The 22,056-nt window shown below is 48.1% G+C and overlaps 8 protein-coding genes across 8 annotated transcripts; 5 read left to right on the plus strand and 3 right to left on the minus strand.

Moving 5' to 3' along the window:
• Positions 1–62: 62 nt before the first annotated feature.
• Positions 63–2,840, plus strand: I303_102250 (uncharacterized protein; the record flags this gene model as incomplete). Its single annotated transcript, XM_065968505.1, has 17 exons — positions 63–125; positions 200–227; positions 299–334; positions 396–452; positions 518–725; positions 802–917; positions 990–1,294; positions 1,359–1,377; positions 1,445–1,478; positions 1,551–1,627; positions 1,683–1,771; positions 1,844–1,961; positions 2,056–2,070; positions 2,162–2,204; positions 2,271–2,371; positions 2,459–2,505; positions 2,583–2,840. The coding sequence occupies 17 exons, from the start codon at positions 63–65 to the stop codon at positions 2,838–2,840; spliced, it is 1,614 nt and encodes a 537-aa protein (XP_065824577.1).
• Positions 2,841–3,105: 265 nt separating this feature from the next.
• Positions 3,106–5,410, minus strand: I303_102251 (uncharacterized protein; the record flags this gene model as incomplete). Its single annotated transcript, XM_018404969.1, has 4 exons — positions 3,106–3,383; positions 3,444–3,562; positions 3,632–3,843; positions 3,908–5,410. The coding sequence occupies 4 exons, from the start codon at positions 5,408–5,410 to the stop codon at positions 3,106–3,108; spliced, it is 2,112 nt and encodes a 703-aa protein (XP_018265250.1).
• Positions 5,411–6,117: 707 nt separating this feature from the next.
• On the plus strand, positions 6,118–8,845 carry I303_102252 (uncharacterized protein; the record flags this gene model as incomplete). Its single annotated transcript, XM_018404968.1, has 14 exons — positions 6,118–6,523; positions 6,585–6,795; positions 6,880–6,955; positions 7,021–7,076; positions 7,124–7,238; positions 7,290–7,373; positions 7,428–7,630; positions 7,688–7,698; positions 7,753–7,855; positions 7,908–8,045; positions 8,102–8,143; positions 8,201–8,352; positions 8,415–8,514; positions 8,575–8,845. The coding sequence occupies 14 exons, from the start codon at positions 6,118–6,120 to the stop codon at positions 8,843–8,845; spliced, it is 1,968 nt and encodes a 655-aa protein (XP_018265249.1).
• Positions 8,846–11,147: 2,302 nt separating this feature from the next.
• Positions 11,148–13,057, plus strand: I303_102253 (uncharacterized protein; the record flags this gene model as incomplete). The annotated part of the gene is made up of 5 exons (XM_065968506.1): positions 11,148–11,176; positions 11,236–11,702; positions 11,766–12,223; positions 12,279–12,376; positions 12,439–13,057. The coding sequence occupies 5 exons, from the start codon at positions 11,148–11,150 to the stop codon at positions 13,055–13,057; spliced, it is 1,671 nt and encodes a 556-aa protein (XP_065824578.1).
• Positions 13,058–13,714: 657 nt separating this feature from the next.
• Positions 13,715–15,148, plus strand: I303_102254 (uncharacterized protein; the record flags this gene model as incomplete). The annotated part of the gene is made up of 4 exons (XM_018404965.1): positions 13,715–13,735; positions 13,800–14,042; positions 14,396–14,681; positions 14,742–15,148. 4 exons carry the CDS (start codon positions 13,715–13,717, stop codon positions 15,146–15,148), a joined length of 957 nt encoding a protein of 318 aa, XP_018265246.1.
• Positions 15,149–15,527: 379 nt separating this feature from the next.
• Positions 15,528–16,673, plus strand: I303_102255 (uncharacterized protein; the record flags this gene model as incomplete). Its single annotated transcript, XM_018404964.1, has 1 exon — positions 15,528–16,673. The coding sequence occupies one exon, from the start codon at positions 15,528–15,530 to the stop codon at positions 16,671–16,673; it is 1,146 nt and encodes a 381-aa protein (XP_018265245.1).
• Positions 16,674–16,831: 158 nt separating this feature from the next.
• On the minus strand, positions 16,832–19,227 carry I303_102256 (uncharacterized protein; the record flags this gene model as incomplete). Its single annotated transcript, XM_065968507.1, has 11 exons — positions 16,832–16,868; positions 16,932–16,956; positions 17,028–17,150; positions 17,215–17,270; positions 17,329–17,353; positions 17,414–17,432; positions 17,499–18,435; positions 18,502–18,614; positions 18,712–18,894; positions 19,008–19,117; positions 19,194–19,227. 11 exons carry the CDS (start codon positions 19,225–19,227, stop codon positions 16,832–16,834), a joined length of 1,662 nt encoding a protein of 553 aa, XP_065824579.1.
• A 533-nt stretch (positions 19,228–19,760) lies between these two features.
• On the minus strand, positions 19,761–21,674 carry I303_102257 (uncharacterized protein; the record flags this gene model as incomplete). Its single annotated transcript, XM_018404962.1, has 4 exons — positions 19,761–20,438; positions 20,501–20,633; positions 20,684–21,232; positions 21,316–21,674. The coding sequence occupies 4 exons, from the start codon at positions 21,672–21,674 to the stop codon at positions 19,761–19,763; spliced, it is 1,719 nt and encodes a 572-aa protein (XP_018265243.1).
• Between the last annotated feature and the right edge of the window lie 382 nt (positions 21,675–22,056).

A 22,056-nucleotide genomic window follows, 5' to 3' on the forward strand; every position in this document is an offset into this window, starting at 1 on the left:
GGAATCGACATTAAGCATAATCGCCATCTGATATCTTATTCAAAGACCTTGCATCGTTCAAAATGAAGCCGTATCTCGGGTTGAGAGGGAACAAACTCCCCGTGGCCATCTCTCTGACAGCTGGTGTAAGTTGACTCCTCCCACATCAAGCCATAGAAGGGAGTACTAACGACCACGGTGGGCTTCAACCCGTACATAGATGGGATGGATCTTATTCGGTCTAGATGGTACGTGAAATCAGTCTGCTTCCGCCGCGAAGAGGAATGGCTGACATCTTAGCTCCTTTGCTGTCATATAGATGCAATTCTGGGAGCTGTCATCACCACAACAGCATGTGAGTCTTCGCAACACGGACTGTGTGTGCAAACGACAAGGGCTCACGTATCATGTTGAAGTTGAGAGGGAGTTCAACCTCAGCACATCGATGCAAGGGACCGTGACCAGCTTGTTCGGTAAGTGATAGCTTAAAAAAGGTCACAAGCTTCATTGCTCGTGGCTCATCTTGGGTGATCCACAGAACTCGGCTGCTTTGCGGGTGCTTTGCTCGTCTCGTTATTCGGTGAACGGTTCTCCAGAAGAGGTCTACTCTTCATCTATACGGTACCCATGATCATTGGCTCTGTGATCCAAGTAGCAGCCCAGAATACGGGTATGCTCATTGCTGGTCGGATGATAGCCGGTGTCGGTCTAGGAGGTATCACTTCGACCTTGCCCAGTTGGCAGAAGTGCGTTCTCCCGATCTTCTGGATGTCAAGTAAATTTTCACCCTGAATGCTGAGGATTTTGGCGTGGTGTGTGTAGCGAAACTTCTCCAGCCAAATTACGAGGAACAGTCATTTGTACTTCTTTGAGTTTCTTGATTATCGGTCAACTCATTGCCTATTGGGCTGGATATGGTCTACTTCAGCAATTCCCCAGTAAGTTTGACGGCCGTCCGCCAGCCTGACACCCAACGAGGCATCTGACAGATCTGCGGATGTGCGCGACAGCCGAAAATATCACATGGCGATTACTTTTCGCACTCCAAACGATTAGTGTATCCATTATGGCATTCATGGTTCTCTTCATGCCTGAATCTCCTCGATGGTTGATCGCGCATGGCAGATATGATCAAGCGCGATCGGTTGTCAGCTGTCTTCTCAATAGACCAGAGAATGATATACTGGTAAACGAGCAGATCGAAGATATGACTCGAGCAATCACCTTTGAGCAAGAGCACGGCGCCACCTGGACTGACTTGTTTACGTTCAAGAAGAACGATGATGGTCCTAGGGAGAAACGAAGGGTTTTTACTGTATGTCATTCTCAAACACTTTACAAACTACATGATGTTGACCGACTGTCGAAACGCGCTGTAGGCATGTTGTATCCAAGTCGGTAAGTGATGCTGCGGTTACCAGCTCATTCATCCTGAAGCCACAAGCTAACTATTCACTCGAAACAGCTCAACCCTTCTCTGGTTCGACAGTGCTAAGTTTGTAGGTCTCGTTTGCCATGGTATTGCATATCACCGAGATTGATAATTGTATCTGACACACGGGGATCGACAGCTACTTGACAACTATCTTCGAGGGCTCGGTCGGGTTTTCGGAACACCTTTCAACCTTGATGTCAGGTTTTTTACAAGGTAAGAGGAAAAATCGACCTCCTTGTGGCGAAGTGGCTCATGTCTTGTAACACAGTCTGGTTCCTTCTCGCTAGTTTCCTTACCTGGTTCTTGATCGAACGAGCAGGAAGACGAAATTGCTTCATGGTTACAGCGATCTGCATGGTGTGTTTCCGATCGTCCTCAAGTGTCCGCGTGAACCTCTACCTGACGAATTCATGAAATTGACGCGATTAGGGTATCACGATGGTAGTCCTGGCTGCTATGGTCAAGGTGAACACCAAGCCAACAGGGTATGTAGCGACAGTGTGCTTGTTCCTCTATCAGTCCTTCTTCACCTGGGGCTGGATGGCAGGTAAGTCAAATCGTATGAACTTCCATCAGCATGTCTCCTTAATCAGTAAGAGAGTCAGGCTCATCGCTGATGCCCATCCGATCACGGAATTCAGGTGTATGGTGTTATAGTGAGTGTTGAAAACAAAGGCATCGCCGGACCCCGGGTGACAGCGACAACTGCAATGCTGAGAAGTAACGTACTCACAAGTGCGTGTACAGGTAACGAGATCCTATCTACCACTTACAGAGCCAAAGGCGGAGGGTGAGTTCATTTGCCTACATCTCCAATGTTTGGGTGTCAAAACACTAATGTCGCTGGTCTGAATAGTCTTTGTGTGGCTCTTCAATGGTTATTTGACTTCGTGATACTACAAGTAACTCCGATCGGTATTGATCAGATTGGTTGGGGCATGTTCCTCGTATTTGCAGGTAAGCTGCCGTCCTGTCTTCCGCTAAATCGTCATGCGCCACATTCAATAGGATGGTAGAGCACTAACGATTGAATGGATGGACCAGTCTTCAATTTCGCCTATGCCCCTCTCGTATGGTTCTTCTGCCCCGAAGTGAGTACGGAAATTCTGTATCCCTTGCACGAGCTATTCCGATGTTAACGTACACTGACAATTCCGTCATCAATTAGACCGCGGGTGTACCTCTTGAGTCGATCGATGCGATGTATTTACCAGGAGTAGACCCTGTCAAAGAATCCAAGAGGATCAGGAAGCATATGAAAGAGCAAGCTACCGAGAGATACGTCCACGGTGGGGAAAATGGAAAAGGCGAACGGCATGAACTTGGTAGGATCACTAGTCTTATGGGCGAGAATAAGCCTGAAGAGAGGAGAATTGAAAATTTCGATGCCGGCACCCAAAATACCAAGATGGCCACTCTTGAGTAGATCATCAAGATCTGCGCCATCTGTAGAGTAGTTCAACACCGCATAAGCGACGGTCGGTTTGGCTCTCATGAAGAAACATATTGAAGAGGTTTGATGATGTAGATAAAGCCCATCATTGCAGTCCAGGCAGGTAGTTGGAGACAATGGATGTTTAGTGTCCTTATGCAACATATGCATTCTACCGTGCTTACAACATTGCAGAAATCTTTCCGATTGACAATGCTGGAATAGAGTCACCAGCATCTAATCCTGAACAGCAAGATCTCTAAGACAGGCCCAGAGCTGTTTGACCAATTTCCCTCTTCGTTCTCAATCCAGCAGCCTCGTCCTCAGCTTCCTTCAAGCCTCCCTTACCTAGACCATGTATCCATAAGCTCATCTTGATTACGCGTGCCCTTAAGTCCATACCATACTCGACCAGCCCGAGCGTCATATTCCAGTACGTATAGTCCCATAGTGAAGAGACGAAGCGACGGGCAACGGACAAGGATAAGCCGTTTTGTGCAAGCGTCGAGCGGATCGATCGGATCTCATCTTGCCAGACTAAAGGTAGCGAATCAGCGAGTTACCTAGACGGTGGCGAAAGGAATAAACGACACTCACCAGCTTTTGAGCAGTATCGTGCCACTATGACGAAGATCCGACTTTGACCATGTGTTGTAGCTAGACTTTGATCTAGTGACCGTTGTAGATCCGACAGCTTGAGGATCATGAGCAGTCGCCTGATTTACAGCCCATCAGCCTTGGGAAGGAGGACAAAGCGGGTATCGAGTGGCGAGAGGTAGACCTACTTGGGCACTGTTCTAAGCAGTTCAAATATCGATACAATCAAATCATCTCTTTCCATCATGGCTGCTCGCAATTTTCCGACTTGGTTGTCGTCCATAGAGCCTTTACCAAGTTCCAGCAAAGAAGTTGGCCTGACACCATCACCGTATGAAGGATCGTTGGTCTCGTCTGCCATATTGATCTGACCAGTTATAGCAGACTCGAGGAATGGATACTGCAGCATCGAATTCCAAACGTTAGCAAGCTTCAGCTTCGGGCTGGGAGTATTCCATACTCACCATATCTTCATCGATGTTACCGACGAGCTTGGCGTAATACCTTCTTTCCTCAGTTGTCTTCTTTGAGCTTTTCTTGATGAGCGATAACCAGAAATGTGCGTAGTTGACACGCAGATCATCGGGAATATCGAAATATTGTCCATGGTCTAGCAAACACACATCGAAGTTGAAGGGGCTGGTGGAGAATTTTGCCTTTGGTCGAATTAGCAGGTTGCCGTGATGCGGATCGGCATGGAAATTTCCGTTGAGATACACCATCTGACTGAAAATTCTTGACAGTTCTTGCGAAACTTGGTTCCTATCTATCCCATGATCCTTGAGGTACACCAAGTCGTCAACTCTCGCGCCCTCTATGTATTCCATGACCATACATCTCTTCTCCGCCCAGAGTACTTCAGGTAGATACAGACTGGTTTTCCCTCTCAAATGCTTGAACTCATCTCTACAACGCTTCGAGTTCAGGGCCTCGTTGGTGAAATCCATCTCGAGGGGTAACATGTGATTCATCTCTTCGCCTAGCCAGCTGAATTCGAATTCTGGGAAGACGTATTTCACGAAATGGATGGCGAAATTGACAGTGTGCATATCAATTTTTGCGAATTCCTTCAAATCGGCATGTTGGATCTTCACAGCTACGCTCCTGCCTGTCTTCTTATCTATTGCCCGGTGCACTTGTGCTAATGAAGCAACACCTATTGGATTCGGTTGGAAGTCTTGGAAGAGGTCATTTATACCTAGACCTAAATCCTCTTTGAGCATATCGTCTATATCATCTAACGGTGTCGGGAAACATTGATCTTGCAAAGGCGTCATAGTCTGAGTCCATTCTTTGGGTAACACTTGTACAGCCGCAACGTGTTGTCCTAATTTGACGTAAATACCCGAATTCTTCTTCAAAGCCTCCAACAATCTAGTAGCACTTCTCGTATGACAGTCTTTCCGTACTTTCCTCCGTATCTGCTTCTCTTCGTCTGTCAATTCTCTTCCTGGCTCGCCTAGCCTTTCTTCAGCCGCGAACACCTGCTTGTAATCCCATACATCCATCAAAACCGCTCTCATCAGTCTTGCGCATCGTACGCCTGCCAAGACCGTATGTCGAAATGGTGAGACCGTGTAGTATACGATCGAAAGCAAAGCCAGGAAGAGCAATAGATTTCGTAGTCCCCGTATGCGTCGCCCTGACTTTGATCGCTGGGGTCTAGGTGAACGAGGGGTAGAAGTATTGGACAGTTGGGAGTGGTGCAGATGCCGCGAGGATGGTGATGGAAAATGACCGGTTTTTGAACGTGTCGGCCGGCGTATCAGGCCGTTAACATTAATAGAAGATGGTTGAGCCACATAGAAAGCGTCCAAGATCTGTCTCGATGCAATCGAAGGTGATCTCCCAAAGGCTTGATGCAGCCGACGCCGATTTGCGGGATTTTTAGATGGAGCTCGGCAGACCGCTCGATGTATGAACCGGTAGGATAGAGGCAGCTGGCTACTCCTGAGCAGAGAGATCATCTTGATGCGTCCCCCTGTATTCTACCACAGCCAGAATACCTATAACATAATCTGTCTTGTTAAGGATAAGCCTCAAATGAGGTCACCAATGCATTCACAGATTAGCTTGGACGCGATCCCAATATTCCAGTTCCTTTCGGAAACATCGAATCATTATCGCTATATGGGCCGACCATTTAAGCAATTACTTCATCGACCTACGAGTCGGTCATTGTTTTGCTGATGAACACGTATTTGAACAGTTGCTCATCTTTTTTTATCCCTTGCTGCACCATCCCTCGAGTCGACCAAGGTCGGTCGGACGCCCCTCATGGTCTGATCGTCAAATTCGGCTATTCGAGCGAAGACGAATGATGTATGACGGAATGACAAATTCTTGATCAAATGGCCTTCGGTCTTTGTCGTCAACTGGTAGCGAACCATTCGTGTAAAGGATGGTAGATGCTCTACAAAGGATACCTTTCCGACTAGTGAGAGTAGACGATGAAAGCACAGATCCTGCTATACTACACTCCGTAGCTCCACTTGCCGTGGATCTGATGGGTCGTTGACGTATCCATCGAACTATAAAGCATACTTGACTAAGAATCTTTCAGAGACAGAAGAGAAGATCAATTTGTACCTGGCCGATAGTCCGAATTGATCAAAGTCAGCGTGTCACCTCATCATCAGCTCACATAAAATGAGATCGGCGAGACCAATCCATCATGTCTTCCGAACACGAGGCCCGGCGAGAAGAAGCATATCATAATGCATCTCCTTCCAGGTGCAGAAATGAGGGATATAAACCGTACACGACTTCCACATCCCTCCTACTTTTCTCCTCAATCTTCCTTCTTTCTCTCGCCCTCATCACTAGCAAGTCATCATACTATAACTTGGACTATCAATCCTTCGTCATGCGTCCAGTAGCCTTACTTCCTTTTCTACCATTGATCCTTTCTACCGCACTCGATCCCCGTAAAAAGGGTGATGGTGGATACCCTAGCAATCCCAGCGTGACCATCCATCCTTACAACTCCCCTTACTATCAAGATGGTGTCATCGTAACTGGTATCACTGACGAAGACTACAAGGTCGACAAGTTCTACGGTATCCCATATGCCGAACCTCGTGAGCCGTCATCGCTTCGGACGAATTTTCATATAGCATTGCGCTGACGATATGTTGACAGCCATCGGTTTCCTGAGATGGAGACGACCCATTCCTTACAACTATAGCGATGCCGAAGTAGATGCCCGTCACCCTGCCGCATCATGCCTTCAAGATGTCTCTCGAGGTGAAGCTGGTCCAGCTGGTACATCTGAGAATTGTCTCTTCCTCAACGTCTACAAACCTTCAGACCACTGGGATACGGATGAACCGCTTCCTGTCATCGTATATCTGTGGGTGAACAAGTTCTTTCTTTGTTTCACTCATTCAGAATGGATGTAAGGGGATGTCAACGCTAATTCCGATCTTGTGCTCAGTCATTCCGGAGGTTGGCAATGGGGCAGTGGTATCGTCCATGATCCCACCGGTCTGGTCTCCTATTCTCAAACCTTTGTAAGTATATTCCTTTGCTGCCTATAGCGTCATGGATGAGAAATTGATGAGCGTTTCATATACAGAATAAGCCGGTCATCTTCGTTACTCTCAACTACCGACTCGGTGTTCTCGGTTGGCCGTAAGTGATCCGCTTAGATGCCATCGAGATACTAATCCAAATTACAGGAACGGCCCTGCTTTCGATCACGCTCGAGCCGGTAACCTTGGTATGAGAGACATCATTCGAGCTCTCGAGTGGGTCCAGGAGAATATTAGAGCATTCGGTGGTGATCGTCATAAGGTATGTCTTTTGCTCGATATATGCCAGAACGATGTTAATCGCACCTCACAGGTCACACTTCACGGTCACTCGGCTGGAGCAATCACGATATCTCACCTTTATTTCGACACGGAACAAAGTCTGTTCAACGCGGCAGTAAGTGATCCCGCGACGCATTCAGGGGATAGCTGAGCTGACAAGATCCGATAGATCATCAGCTCTGGCGCCCCATCGTCGGTACCCATCGGTCTTACCGAGAAGACCTGGCTCGAACCTTACAATCAGCTTCTGAACATAACCAAATGTGATAATGTTACTTTTGGTACCGAAGTTGGCTGTCTTCGAAACGTCACTGCTGAAAATATCTTCGCTGCTCAACAGACGATCTTGTCCAATCCTGACTATACCAGCTCGTGAGTTCTATTCCTGATATTGTCACTTTAACCTGAATTGATCATATGATTGTGCAGATTCGTTTACGGTGAGGTCGTTCATGAGAGTTCGTCATAACAGAGCTGAATTCGATCGAATGCAGGACCAAGTGTTGATTCCGATTTGATCCCTGATCAACCTTGGAAATTGCTTGAGAAAGGTGTTATCGCTCCTATCCCCTTCATAATCGGACAAACCAAAGACGAGTGAGTCCGACCCATTAGATGACATCTGGTGAAGGGCTAACACGTCATTCAGAGCCACCGGTGCTACACCTGTCAACATAACTCAAGCTACCCTTCTCGATTACTTCGACAGGCTTTACCCTGTTCCACCTCCAGCCAACTTCACAGCAAATCTTACTACCTGGTACCCTCCAAACCCTGTCAGAGGAGCGTAAGTACAACACATATGACCGCTTGAGACGATGGTATGCTGAATGACTCTATTAGACCGTTCGGAACGGGCAATGCTACATTTGGTCTTGATCCAACGTGCGTTCATTCAGCTCATGAAACATCGCGTGTGCTGATGTACCTTGTTGAGATCAGCTATAAGCAACACGCGGCTTTGCTAACCGATGCCAGACATACCGCACCGCGACGACACATGCTGCGACAAGCCAATGAGTACTTTTACAACAGGACCTGGACTTATACTTTCGACCACGTCAAAGGTGATCCCTTGACAAACAGGTTTGGCGGTAAGTGGTTCCATGTTACTATACAGATATCGCGCGAAAAATCTGATAATTTTCTGCCTTAGCCGTCCACCTCTCTGATCTGCCCTACATCTTTGGGGATAACAACAACGGCAGCTGGACTCAACCGGAGAGAGATCTATCCAAGTTGATCCAAGGTTATTGGTAAGTCCAGATGACTTCGACAGGCATCATACTTCCAGGCTGACATGGAGACATATTCAGGCTGAACTTCACCTATTTCGCTGATCCTAACGGACCTAATGCTACCAACCCGTTCATTTATCCTGATCCATACGTCAACACTACTAGTCCCGTCACCCCACCTCCTCCTGGAGCACCGGTCAATTCGACCTACTGGACGGAACACAACCTTTTGATCGGACGAAAGGATATTCTCAAGTTCATCGCTGGTAATTCGACTCTGATTCAGGATAACTATCGAGAAGGCGCGAACAACTACTTGAACGGTCATCCCGTAGAACTCGGCTATTGAGAGATTGGAGTTGAGCCATATACTGCTCGCTCTTTTGGTGCTCTGGACATGATACTTTGATATAATATGCTTGTATAAGGGATTCTCTTGCGATACATCATGAGTAAAGATACACACACATGCATGTATAGGGTAACACTATATCCCCCAGGTATTGGCGCAAGGCGTTCATTCTGAGTTGTTCGCTTATGGTTTGCCCAAGGCTATACAGCTGATGGAGATAGTCACCAAGCGTACTGGCAAGCTAGACCCGACAAGCAGATGTCCAGATGTCCGTACGTCTCTCGAATCCAGAACAAGAGGTACCGGGCGCTTTCAACCCTGAGACCTAGATTCTTGCAGGTGCAAGCCGAACCCCGCCGTCCGACAATCATGCTATGGATTTCGCTCAAATCCGTTGGACTAGTCAGATTCATGTGAGTGATTTACATGACTAAGTTAACGATCTAACGCATCCCGGATAAACAGGACTACAGAAAGCTTGAATCTCGGTTGTGATTGTGCTACACATGTTCATCTCACTTCCCTAAACTGCTGGGCGGCATGAAGTGTAGGCACCATCTAGAATGGATCTTTGCAGCCTGGGAGATACGGTGTCACAATGACCGAAGTGATCTGTGTATGTGCTGAAAATGTGCGATCGACCTGTGAAAAAGGTGGAGTGACATTCCAAAACAGTGGATCTTGCCAAAAGGAAAACGCTGACGAGAAAAAAAGAGCTACGTGCGTGTGTCCTTTTCGCGCAGAGAAGTGAAACATGCATGCTTGACGGATGCAAAAGCAGAGGAAGTGTGTTGGACAGTAGTAGCTGTTTAGGTCCGGCCGAGTTGGCTGGCGAATGAGAACAACCCGAAGTAAAGTGATATATACAGTAACAAGATCAGGGTGATTATGGGAATGATGATTCAGGTACCGACAAAGGAGTGTGTAATCTTTTTAGAAAGGGAATCGTCAGGGGGAAAAGGGAGGGGAAAGCTGGAGAAAACACGGGGCTCATTGGTCAAAGCACTCTGGGGCATTTGGGGTAAAGCTGGTCATTACTGGATATGGTAATTGGTGATTCAAATTGGAAAAACGATCAAGGGTATCTGATCGGTCAATCCTGAGGTTCGATTCTTCTCCTCTTTCGCTTGTAGCGGGGATGATCCCCAAAGTATACATGCGTAAAACCGCAGAACAACAAAGGTATTGATTCCCCTCTCGTTCAACGCATCTGCAGAAGAACAACAACAAAGAAAAGTGAAAGACCCGCCGCTCCTACCCGTTCAACCCTTGGTAAGAATAAAGACCGGAACCAGACAAACGCTAGAGCAGCAGTGCTCTAGAACTAGTATGAATCTGACCCCTTGAAAATACGAGAACACACGCTTACGCTTGGGACTCCATCATAACGACCCTGGTTTCCCCGCGTTTAAGACAATTTAAATTAAACAACTCGCATGTAGGAGTAGAAGAGGATAAAGAGAAAGACAAGAGAGAAAAGCTGTACTTGCATTTCCACTTACCGTCATCGACAAGCAGTTAGTTGGACGAAATTTCTTCCTTGTTCATCAAACCAACGTATTCCCGTCACTTTTACCACCATACACGTACACCATCGATTCTTTTCAACCATCTTCAACCATTACTCATCAACAAGATTGCCATTTTGACAACGTCTCTTGTCGATTGAACTCTTCAAGTGAATACACGATTATAACGGATCTGACTGCTCAGACTTAGCAGATCGCTTAGATCACCACCAACGAAGAGATCGGAACATCATTTGCAATTGAAAAGGGAACTAGCGGTACTAATTTAGTTGAAAGGAGTTGGAATCGCGTTACAAAATCGGTGAGTGGCCAATGAGGTCTTGTTTGATCCTGTCTGTCCGACCGTCGACCGAGCTGTGTTTTGATCACCTTGGACCCTTCTCCACCATCATTTCCCTGTTTCTCCTCGTTCATCGGATTTCGAGCCTGCAATATTCCCGCCGACCGGTTAACCATAACCCGCGTCATTGAACTGCCTACAGTCAAAGGGATCCTTTTCCATCTCATTCATGATGATCTACCATATATAACATCGTTCCTCCAAGCCTTTCACGTCTCCTCACTGTTACTTTGCGCCACCACAATCTGTGATATTTTTTTAATCACGCGTAATACCATGATGAATCGACGCTGATCTTCTTTTTCTCCTTCTTGCCCTTCCTTTGCCCCCTTTCGGATATCTCCGGTCCGCATCGTGCACCCTCGCGCCTCAACGTCCATCAATGCCTGGGTAACAATCCCACAGCTCAGTTATTACTACGCCAACCGATATGACAACGATCAAGACCGAGGGTTTCAAGTGAGTTCAGCGATCTGCAACGGACCGAATACCTACTGACAATCTTACGCTATCTGCAGGATCCCTGGGGTAGACAACGGTTCTAATAGACCATCGATGCACCGACCATTCTCGGACGGTTCAATGACGGTCGAAACCAACCTTCTTACTTCTTTGATGTCTGGAAGTCCACATCAGATGCCTATGAACATGGTCTCCCCTTACTCATTCTCGACATCTTTACCTACTCAAACGCATACTTTCGACTACAGTATGAGCTCGCCACTGTCTACCAGTGCGGACCGATTTCACCCTGCCGCCATCTTCAACGCTATCAAATTCGGCGTCGATAATCCTGAGCCGCCTATCAACCTGGGCAACGAGGATAACCAGTCCTTAGACCAACGGTCTCGTTCCCAGTCATCTTCCCGATCGTCCCACATTGGGAAAGCACCTTCATCTCGCTCTCGATCAGCTAGAAAGTCGATGAACGATGCCCGACCACCTCCTGGGTCCATCCAGCCGAGAGGTAGATCATCATTACCAGGTCGAGCGCAATCATTCTCTGGCGGTGGGCAGATTGGTGTGATACCGAACGGTCAACACGAAGGCAAGCCGATGGGACTAGGTATCGGCCTTGACACTCATGTCGAAGGCGAACAGACCGACTCGATCTCGCCTCCCGACTTCGGGCTTAATGGTAATTTCGGCATGTCGATCCCCCATAACGAAAATGACAACGTCTCTTGGGGCAGTGGCAGTATTCCGTCCATGTTACCTGGAAGTCTTGGTAGTTTTGGCGAGACGATCGATGATGCGATCATCGAGAGTCCAATGACCCCTGCTAAACCCCTCCACCTTCTCTCCGACGAATCTTACAAGAAACAAAGGAGAAGAGAATGCCACAACCAAGTGGAGAAGAGAAGAAGGGAGCACATCAACGCTAAGATCGAGGAATTGAGCCAGCTTCTCCCTCCCGCTTACAATCTGCCGGACAACGATGAAGTGATAGAAGACGAGGACGAGGAAGAGAATAAACCTCAAATCACTGCCGCTGGCAAGAAAAAGGTGAGTATCCTATCGGTCTTCGCCCTGTACAGAGGACTCACGCATTGCGATATAGAAGACCAAGCGTGCTGGCTCTACGACAACGAAGGCGGCGCAGAAAGACGCAGTTCAATGTAAAGGTAGAATCCTCAGCCAAAGCGTTCAGTACATTCGGTTAGTCCTCTTGTTATGTCCACATCCCAAGACCTGCTTGTTGATGACGTTCAATCTATTAGTGACCTCAAGCATCTGACGGACCTCCAGTCAGGTAGAATCGCCCACTTGGAAAACATGTTGATAACCTACGGAGTGAATACCACTTTTCAGCCGGCCCCAATGCCCAATCCTCCATCCTCCTTATTCTGGATGAACGAGACCAACAGTATGCCGAACCCAATGAACCAGCAACCGGCTTTTGATTTGAGCGGTGCTCATAGCTTGGAAGCGATGAGACCTTCTCCCGAACCGGAGCGCCAATTCTCATTTGACCATATGAACCTTGATACTCGCAGTTGGGGCAACAACATGGTCAATGGAAACGGTCAAACTCACGATGCCGCTCACGACATCTTGATGACTTTCGAGCCCTCGCCTCACAACACGACTTCCTCGACGTCCATCAACAATGTAAGGCGATCAAGTGAATCTGTATCTTCTTCTGCAAGTTTTGACAGGGAAAACACGGAAGCTATCGATATGCAATCGCCGACATCGATGAACATGTCTATATCCGATATGAGGGGCAGACAAAGGGAACGAACAATCAGGAAGGATAGTCAGGCGGAACTCCAAATGAGTATGAGTGCCCTGCTGTCACAGGGAAGGGACGAAAGTGACGGAGGAATGAGGTGGTAAATACACGACAGTGTGGTAAGAAGAATAGAAGCCAAATACACGAAACGGCAAGGCGATCTAGAAGGTGAATGGGGTTGTATCAGAAGAGCTGGGATCTCTTGCTTGTTGTTTGAATCTGTGTATAGGATTTTCGGTTGAAGTTGCGAGATGAGCCTTGTACGAATATAATTGTTTTTGGTGCGACCCGTCTTATCGATCCCGAATGGTTTCTTTCACCAGAGATGGACATTTCTTGGTTTGTACTTTCTATAAAGTTTTCTGTCATTCTTCTGCCGCTCTTCTAATAGCTTCTTTTCATCTAATTCGATCTGGATTGAATGGGAATATACAGTATATACGAGACGATAAAGAGTTAGTAATTTGTACCAATATGTATGAGATGACACTCGCATCGACGGGATCAAATCGTGTTTACACAAAGTTAATCGCATGTCATCACTCACACCGTCCAGCGCGACACAGGTGACTGGATGCAGAAGTCATGGAGCGGTCATTATCCACAGTATTCACATAAGCAGCAGACTCATCATCGCTTTGACGTATCTTGTCACTCGATTCATCTACAAGCGCATTGTCACAGAGTCGAGAAAGGCAGACACGCTGGCACCAATCGATTTCGATCTTGAATACGCTTCGGGTCCAGCCCATTTCACCATCATGTCCGCCCTGCATTCAGCCGTAAGTCAAGAACCTGATACCTTCTGTGCTGATTTCGGACTGACACGGGGAGATGCGAATGTAGATCACCTCTATCACCCAGAATATACCTTCATTCTTACGTCAGCCGGCCGAAGCATTGATAGGTGAACAATGTTATGATGTCCTGGTGTACAATTTCGATATAACCCATGTGGAATGCCTGAAATATGCTCTCTCGAAAGGACTGGGACTGGGCATAGTCCTTGGTGGTGGGATAGTGAAGATCCCTCAGATATTGAAGATCGGTCGGAGTGGCTCAGCGAGAGGGTTATCTTTATCTGCTTATGTACGTGTACATTTCTCCATTCAAGGCAGAGCTCTCAGTCCGATTCGCCTTTTTCAATTGCCTTCTCTTGCGCTGTCTACTCGGCTCCTTATCTCTCCCCTCTCTTCTCTTCCCCTCTCCTCCCTTCTCCTCCCTCCCTCCTCCTCTCCCCTCTCCTCTCTTCTCTCCTTCTCCCCCTCCCTTCTCCTTCTCTTCCTTCCTTCTCTCCTTCTCCATCCATCTTTTGTCTATGCTTCTCCGCCCGCCTCTCTCCATCTCTCCATCCGCTTTCACCTTCCCTCTTAGCTCGCACATCCACTACACGCAGATTTACACATCGTATTTTGCTGACCCCTACCTTCGCGGACTCTCAGATACTGGAGACTACGTCTTACGCAATCAACTTGGCTTACGCGTCCAGGAATCGGTTCCCATTCTCCACTTACGGGGAGAACTTCTTCCTGACCATTCAGAACGTTATCATCACCCTATTGATCTTGTTCTTCTCTTCTGCCCGCGGCGCAGCTGGTGGAGGCTTGGGTGGACCTCTGACTGGAAAGCAAACTTCCGGTAATCTGGGTAAAGTCATCACTGGACTGGTGATCACTATTATTACCGGTGTAGTCCTCTGGTCTGAGAATCTTTGCCCTCCTGGAATGCGTGAGTGATCCCTGTGTGGCCGCAGCGAAAGTATGCTAAATCTTTCGCCTTTTCATATAGTCGCTTTACTTCAAGCAGCCACACTTCCCTTATCACTGATTTCCAAAGCACCTCAAATCCTCTCAAATCATCAAAACCAGTCTACAGGGAATCTGTCGGCGTTCGCGGTTTTCAATGCTTTATTAGGATGTCTAGCCAGATTATTCACTACGAAACAAGAGGTAGATGATCCGTTAATCTTCTGGGGCTTTGCGGGTGCAGCTTTACTCAACGCTGTACTTGCTCTTCAAATGGTTGTGTACTGGAAGAACACTGGTGGAACGGGGCTCGGCGATGATTTCAAGAACACTATCAATAGGAGACACAGTGCTGAGGAGCGAGGCACATCGCTAAACTCTCCGGAGAAGTATCTTGGGGGCGATAGCACGGCTGCACCTGGCAAAAGGTGGGCTAGAAAGCTTGACTAGTAAGACATGTCTCAGATGTAAGGTGTCTCGAAGAATCAGAGGACCGAGCGTAATATGATGTCCTCGTGTTCATGTATGTGTGTGCGCAAATAACACTTGCGGGACCGTGCAGTCGTGTGATAGAAACGAAATGTTTCGCGGTCACAGATATCTGCATCGTCTTTTTCCTTTCTGGTTTGTTGTCCTTCAGCGCATCTGATCGTTGGGAAATAGTGGTACCTCCAATCTCACCAAGCTGTAGTGCTGTCAGACTCTGTTCGATTACCATTGACGTGGGTGGCTACGCTGTTAACTGTCAATCACTTACCCTGATGTTGTACTAATCCGAACGAAAGCCATTGACAGTCATCAACCTTGACTTAGACGAGTCAACAAGAAAATGGACGATCACAACCAACCCGACCTGCTGGCCAAGACCTCCTATAGAACACGGCCCAGTTTCGCTTCAGGTGGTCCCCCCATAAGCCAGGCAGAGGACTTCGAGAAACGGTCTAACAACGTCGACAACAATCTCGATCGATTCAAGGGTCTCAAGGTCAGAGATACGAGTATGAGCGGAACGCTATTTCAGCCGTACGATTATTTCGAAAGAGGTTGGAAGCAGCCCAGGTTTATCCCTTCATCCGCATACGACAGGCAGCTGGCCAAAGAAAGGATGCTGACCCCACAGATCGGTGGAAGGTCCAAAAAGGCTCAATTAGGGTCTATTGAAGAGAGTTGGGGCTCGGGACCGAAAGTATCGTGGCTGGGCGAAGCAGAAGAACGCAAAGGCATGTTTGAGCTAGAGGAAGATCCCCCGTCACGAAACATCAGTCCTTTCAGAGAGGTGGAAGAAGGTGACAACGCAGGGACCCAAGATGAAGACGCAATGGAAGGTCCCATGGAAGCTTTGGCTCTGGAGCAAGAAAATCGAGATCCACGAATCGAAATCGAGAAGAAAAGGCAAGAATTCCTAGCAAATGCGCGAAGAGGGACCAATTTCGAGTCTACGAAAGACCTCAAGGCTGCCTTTGTGGGCAGGAGAGATAGTGTTGAACTCCGAATGGACTTGCTGCGCTTACACGACAGCGATGAAGAGGAATCCACCGATAATCAACGTTTCGCCAACTTTGCGAATCCTGAAGGTCAGCAAAATCGAAAAACAGGGGTCACCCTTACCGCACCTGAAGTACGACGTGACGAAGAGCACGATGATCAACTCCGAATATGGATAAGCGACAATCGAAGGATGATGCATGAGCAGACACCCCCGCAGTTTGACGGTAGACCATATCATGCCTTCGAATACGATCATTCGAAGTCACAAAATGCTCGTCCACCACACGGGCACGATCGACACTCGCAAGTAAAGCAACAATCGACCTCTAACGGTTTAATCACCCCAACCTGGACCCATATTCAAGCTGGCGAGTCAAGACACCAGACGCAGGCTCAAGGATCGACGCCAACGCTGGTCTACAGCCAATCAGCAGACTACGCGTTCTGGCTTCGCAGAGCCGACGGCGGAAGCAGACGTAGAGGGTAAATAGACCGTCGAGTTGTAAGATCACTTCGTTCTCTTCCTTTCACATCTTGGGAGACAAGGTCGTTCCGATCCAGAATCCTGTTGGCCAGTGTTACATGACATCGATACAAGATTCCTCTAATTGTCTATCTCATTGTGGGGGTCCGAAGGATAATGTATCACTTTACAACATAAAGGGCGATGGCAGCCAGAGCACTATTATTTGACTCTCATCTGTCAGTGTGAGATCACATGCGGTGTTGATGAAGCAAGACTCACGTAGACAAGATAGGCATCATTATATCTAGCGCCAAGCAGATGATCAGGACAACAATCGCGGTCGATCAGCTGATGGAAAGACCTGGGAGCACTCACATTGCAATGCTAAGAAAGTTGACAGCGTGTCCGCAGTACCATTCGGGTTATACAATTGCGTAATCACCAGTTGATTTACGGACGAAGGTGTACCACTCAAGAGGATAGCCACAAAGATCCGCACTGACAGCATGGAAGGAATCAGCCACGATGTGCCAGTTGAAAATGGTCGACGGAAGAGACGTACTCTTGTCTTCGCGAGGATACAGTGTTGTATGGTCTCTGAGGCCTTCAACAAAGAATCTGAATAGCACACGGTCTCAGCGATAATTGGGCAGACCAAGAGCCTGTTCTCACTCACATTCCAATCAATGGGGTAATAACCACTGATTACGAAGTGGCTGATCAGTATGCCAAGACCTGAGGACATGGTGCTGTAGACTCACTCTTGAATACAGTCATAGCCTGTTGACCCATACAATTACTCATTAGCATCGATGATCGCCGAAACGGATCCCTTCTGGTACATACCGTTATAGCAGCAAAAGGTATGTCACTCCATTTGTTAGGCAACTTCAGTCTACCGAAGCTTGCGCCTAGCAAGACCAATCCGCCGGGAATTGATATTCCACCTAAGAAGGTGGCGGTGTCCATGATGAACGATAAGGGAGGCTCGTCGTTTGGCGCATTAGGTATTCTTGAGACCGACCACCCATCAACGGGAACTAGCAAGGCTTTAACAGGTCTCACCACCGAGCAGATGATGCCGAGTATGATAGCAGCCATGAAGGGCGTCATAAAAGGTTCCAGCCATTTCCAGATTCTCTGCTTCAATGGCTTCTTCGGTGAATGGATTGATGGTGCAGGAGTAGCTAGGTGATGATAGTTGTAGGTCTCGCCTCCATGATGCGAACACACGGGAGCGAGACTGTGTGGGTTGAGCGATGGATCTTGGCATGGCTCGGCTATACCACTAGCTTCGAGAGGTGCGGTAGGTGGAATAGGTCTAGTAGACTCCATCATAGAATGGAAAGATGATGCTCTAGAGCGTTTCCGGCTCATATCGGCACCTCCAGCAAATCTCGCTCGATAAATCAGATCAGGGGCGACTACGTCTCCGGACTCTTCAGTATCATCGACCGCCTCACTGGAAGAGGTTCTCTTGGCGGACTTGTGGTATTCTGTATCAGATTTTGGAGTGCTAGTGGTTCCTGGATCAACGCCGGGTACCGAGACAGGGGCATGTAGGGTGTCGTCGCTTTGTGAACGCTTTTCTCCTTGTTCTTCGTCATCGGCCTTGATCTTCGACCGACGAGACAGTCCTCGCAGACTGTGGAATCGCTTGGCCCATCTCTCTTTGATTGGTAATGGGTCCGGCCGCAACAGATTATCTTCTCGAAAATCCCATGCGCACATTTTATGCATCCCGAGGGGGAACAACGTGACGGTCATGACCAAGACAAACACCCTGAGATCGTTGAGTGACAGGTCAGCAGAATATAATGAGATGAATGGTCGCTTCTAGAGTACTCACGCGATATAGGCGACGCCCAATTCAACGTCAGTAGCGGGGTCGAACGGCGAGCCTTTTGCCAAAGTCTGCACCACCGCCGTAGGTAAATTACCCCAATTCGATAAAACACCCATCTACATTGCGCATCCAGATTCGATCAGTTGTATGAACGAAAATCACGCGAGGAGCTCTACAGCCCATTTGACCATGGCCATGCGCGGTATTACTCACCACAAGAATACCATACTGAAAATCCTTCGGAACATAGAACAACTCCCGGGTGATTAAGGCGAAAAGCAATCCTATAATCTGGTAAATGATTGCCACCATGATCAGAGGCCCGAAGGCCTTGATATTGTCGGATGTGAATGCCGACACCATAGATCCGAATATCAGGAGTGGTAAGGAGATATTCTGGTTGGTCGTATGAACCATGTCAGCTGCCTGGGCTGGTGCATTACCGAAAGCCTCATCAGAAACCGATTGCTGGTTTGGAGGAGACGAGATAAAGTGGGTGAAGGACTCACCAAGCTCAAAATACTAACTCCTTTAGCGTTCATCGGCTGAAAATTACATCTTTTGGTTAAGACCACTCCTAAACCTATACAGATCATCATCTTGATTGTCGGCGCAAAGGCTGTTCGTTTTTGGGTGAATAGGGGAGTCAGCTGTGACTCTTCATGGTCTGTAGAGGAGGAACCCCGTTGACTCACCCTTGTAGATTATTGCTCCTGTCTCGGTCGTCATGTTGTCACAGACTTATCGGACGTGGGATGGATTAGTCGAGCTGCTGGAATAGCGAGATCAAGGTTTCGAAGAAGGTCGGAAGACCGAGATTTGCATTGGACCCTGCACACGAACAATCGGATGTTCCCTTGACTATTGATTTATATCCTGTGGAGAAATGAATGCGATATGGGCAAAATCATTGCTGTTTACTATGTTAGTGAACGATATGAACAGGCAATAATGCAAATGTCACGAGTCCGCAATACGCTGTGAAGATTGCCGCATCTCGAACCGACGGTACATGGAGTCGAGAGATAGGGCTAGGTCAGATGTTATCGCCAAAAGTTACAAATAATCCACTGTTACGCCCTGAAGATTCTTTCGGTAATTCCCAAAAATGAACAAGATTTTTCGGAATTGCAAAAGGATATGCAGGATTTAGATTGCGTGTATATCCCGATATTCAAGATGCAGATCCGGCAATTCGGGTCGTTATCTTTTGATTTGTTATCAAGACAATGCATACAAATTCCAATGACAGTCCGGGTTGGTCAGTCGCTATCTATTGTCCACTCTTCTTCCTCTCCATCATCATGGTTTAGAAAATCCAGACATCCAGGTGAACAGCCCTTCCAGCGTATAGGTAGATCCTTGTTATCACAAATCTGCCGCCATTCTATCCTTTCTTCGGCGGCATGCAGAAAAAGATGGCGACTCGGTCGATCGCAATTTGTCGCGTCTATCTCGAGATGTCGAGGAGAGGGACAAGGGTAGTAATATGGATTGAGAGAGGCGTCATCAGGTGCAGAGCATTTCTGGGATCTTGGGAATGGGTCGATGGAAGAGTCAATTGGCCTTCCACCGCCTGCAGTCCTGCGGTTCTTGTAATGACTACTAGCACTTTTGAGAGCTTGTAAAACACGACGGAGATCAGCAACCGAATGGCTAGGTATGATCTCGTGCATAGCTCCAGGGTCGAGAAGAGGATGTGGTACACCCCTTTGAGGCTGATCCCACTCAAACATATCCAGAAGAGGAGGTAGATCGTTGGGTGGGCGAGGTGATAGCAGCTTGTTCATGCAAATATTCGTTAGTCGGGGCACGGGGTGATCTTGAGCTCGTTGTATCTCAGAAAAACGTTCGTCGGTTAAAGGTCGTTTCATAAAGCTATTGGGGGATGTAGTGAAAAGCTCCAGGTTGAGGTTTAAGATGGTTGAAGGCAATTCAGTCTGGAGGATTGACAGTGCGGGTCAATCCATATTGCAACTGCAGGAGGAAGTGCACCACTCACAAGGTGATTCAGGCCGATGTTGAGTTCCTTCAGTTGCCGCAATTCTCCGATAGCAGGAGGGAGAGCGGTGAGCTTGTTGCCTCTCAGACTCAACACTGTAAGGTTGGATATCTCGAATAAGGCGGATGGTAGGCTGAGAGGATGTCAGTTTCAAGGTGGTTCACTGATGACATGACTACTAACCTGGTCAAGCTGTTCTGCCCTGCATAGATCGCTATGTTCATTGCCTTGCCCTGGTTGAGGTTTACAGCTCCCGTTTTACTCCTACCAAAGGACCTTTTCCTGTTGTCTCCAGGTGATGGTGAGCTCAGCTCATGCCGGTGACGTTCAAGCACATTAGGACTGGAAAGCAGCACTCCCCTTGTACCACATCCGTTGGGCGCGCCGCTATGCTCAGCATCCTCACTGGTCTCTGTGGCTGTCGGAGACGATGGCCTTTGGACTATCGCTCCAAGCCCGCTAGGCGTCCGAACGAAAGAATTCTGGTTGAGGTTGCTGAAGAAGGAAGAAGAAGCAGGGGCAGAAGTCGACCTAGTGAAAGATCGCGCGTTGGCGGAGAGATGATTAGTACCAGGTGAAAGTGATAGATCGGCAGGATACCGAGGATTATTTAAGGGTGATCGCGGTGGACCGTGCGAAGCCCGAGGTTTTGGAGAAGAAGATGTCGTGGGCAGAGTGACGAGGTCCCGAAGGTCGGAGATCTTGGTGGACAGGGAAGTGAGACCAAGACCACTGCGAGGAAGATCGTTAGTACTGATTGACCGAAAATGGCAGAATCTGGCCAGGATGCCAGGGCGAATCAAACCCTCCCTCACGTTATAGTTAGATCCCCTTTTGCTGCATCTACGCATTTGGCGACCATGTCCATCATCCACTCGTCACTTCCAATCTCTTTCGCTCTATCTGGAGAAGGACTCCCAAAGCCAAGCAGATCCAATGCAGTTGAAAGCTGAGTTGTGCTTGTGATGGACGCAGAGCTGGCTTGTCGGGAATGACTATATATGGGCGTGGGGAATTTGGCGGGTTCATGCTCCCTGTGTAGCTTCGGTCGGGGCAGCTTCTGTAGCGTCGAAGCAGGATCATCGATGGTGGCTGCAAATTGTAAGGGCCGTGAGGGCAGAGAGTCTGGAGGGACGAACGGCTTGAATGCCGCCGCAAATGGGTCGGCAACCATGGTTGGTTGATTTTCTACCCACCTCTTTTGAAGGCGCACAGGCCCCGTCGAGAATGGGTCGACTCGGCTGTCACAGTGGGATGATTCCTCGCACTGTTTGCTATGGACGATGGAATGACGGCATTCGTGCAATGCTTGGAAGTATGGATTGGATGGGCAGTGGGATGAGAACACGAAATTCAGGTCCAACTATGCTTGGAAATCCAGTCGCGTGTATCACATCGACCGGGTCACGTGATCGCTCCATTGGGATCTCATCAGATTTATGCGCTCAAGCTAGGGCGACGATGATTCCGCTGCACCTGTCAGAACGACCCACTTTAAGCGGCTGGGATATCTGCATTATAACATTGAGCTCTGAGCCCTCTGTAACTGTTCAGGA

This window comes from Kwoniella dejecticola, chromosome 2 (genome assembly GCF_000512565.2).
Source record: "Kwoniella dejecticola CBS 10117 chromosome 2, complete sequence".
Taxonomy (NCBI): domain Eukaryota; kingdom Fungi; phylum Basidiomycota; class Tremellomycetes; order Tremellales; family Cryptococcaceae; genus Kwoniella; species Kwoniella dejecticola.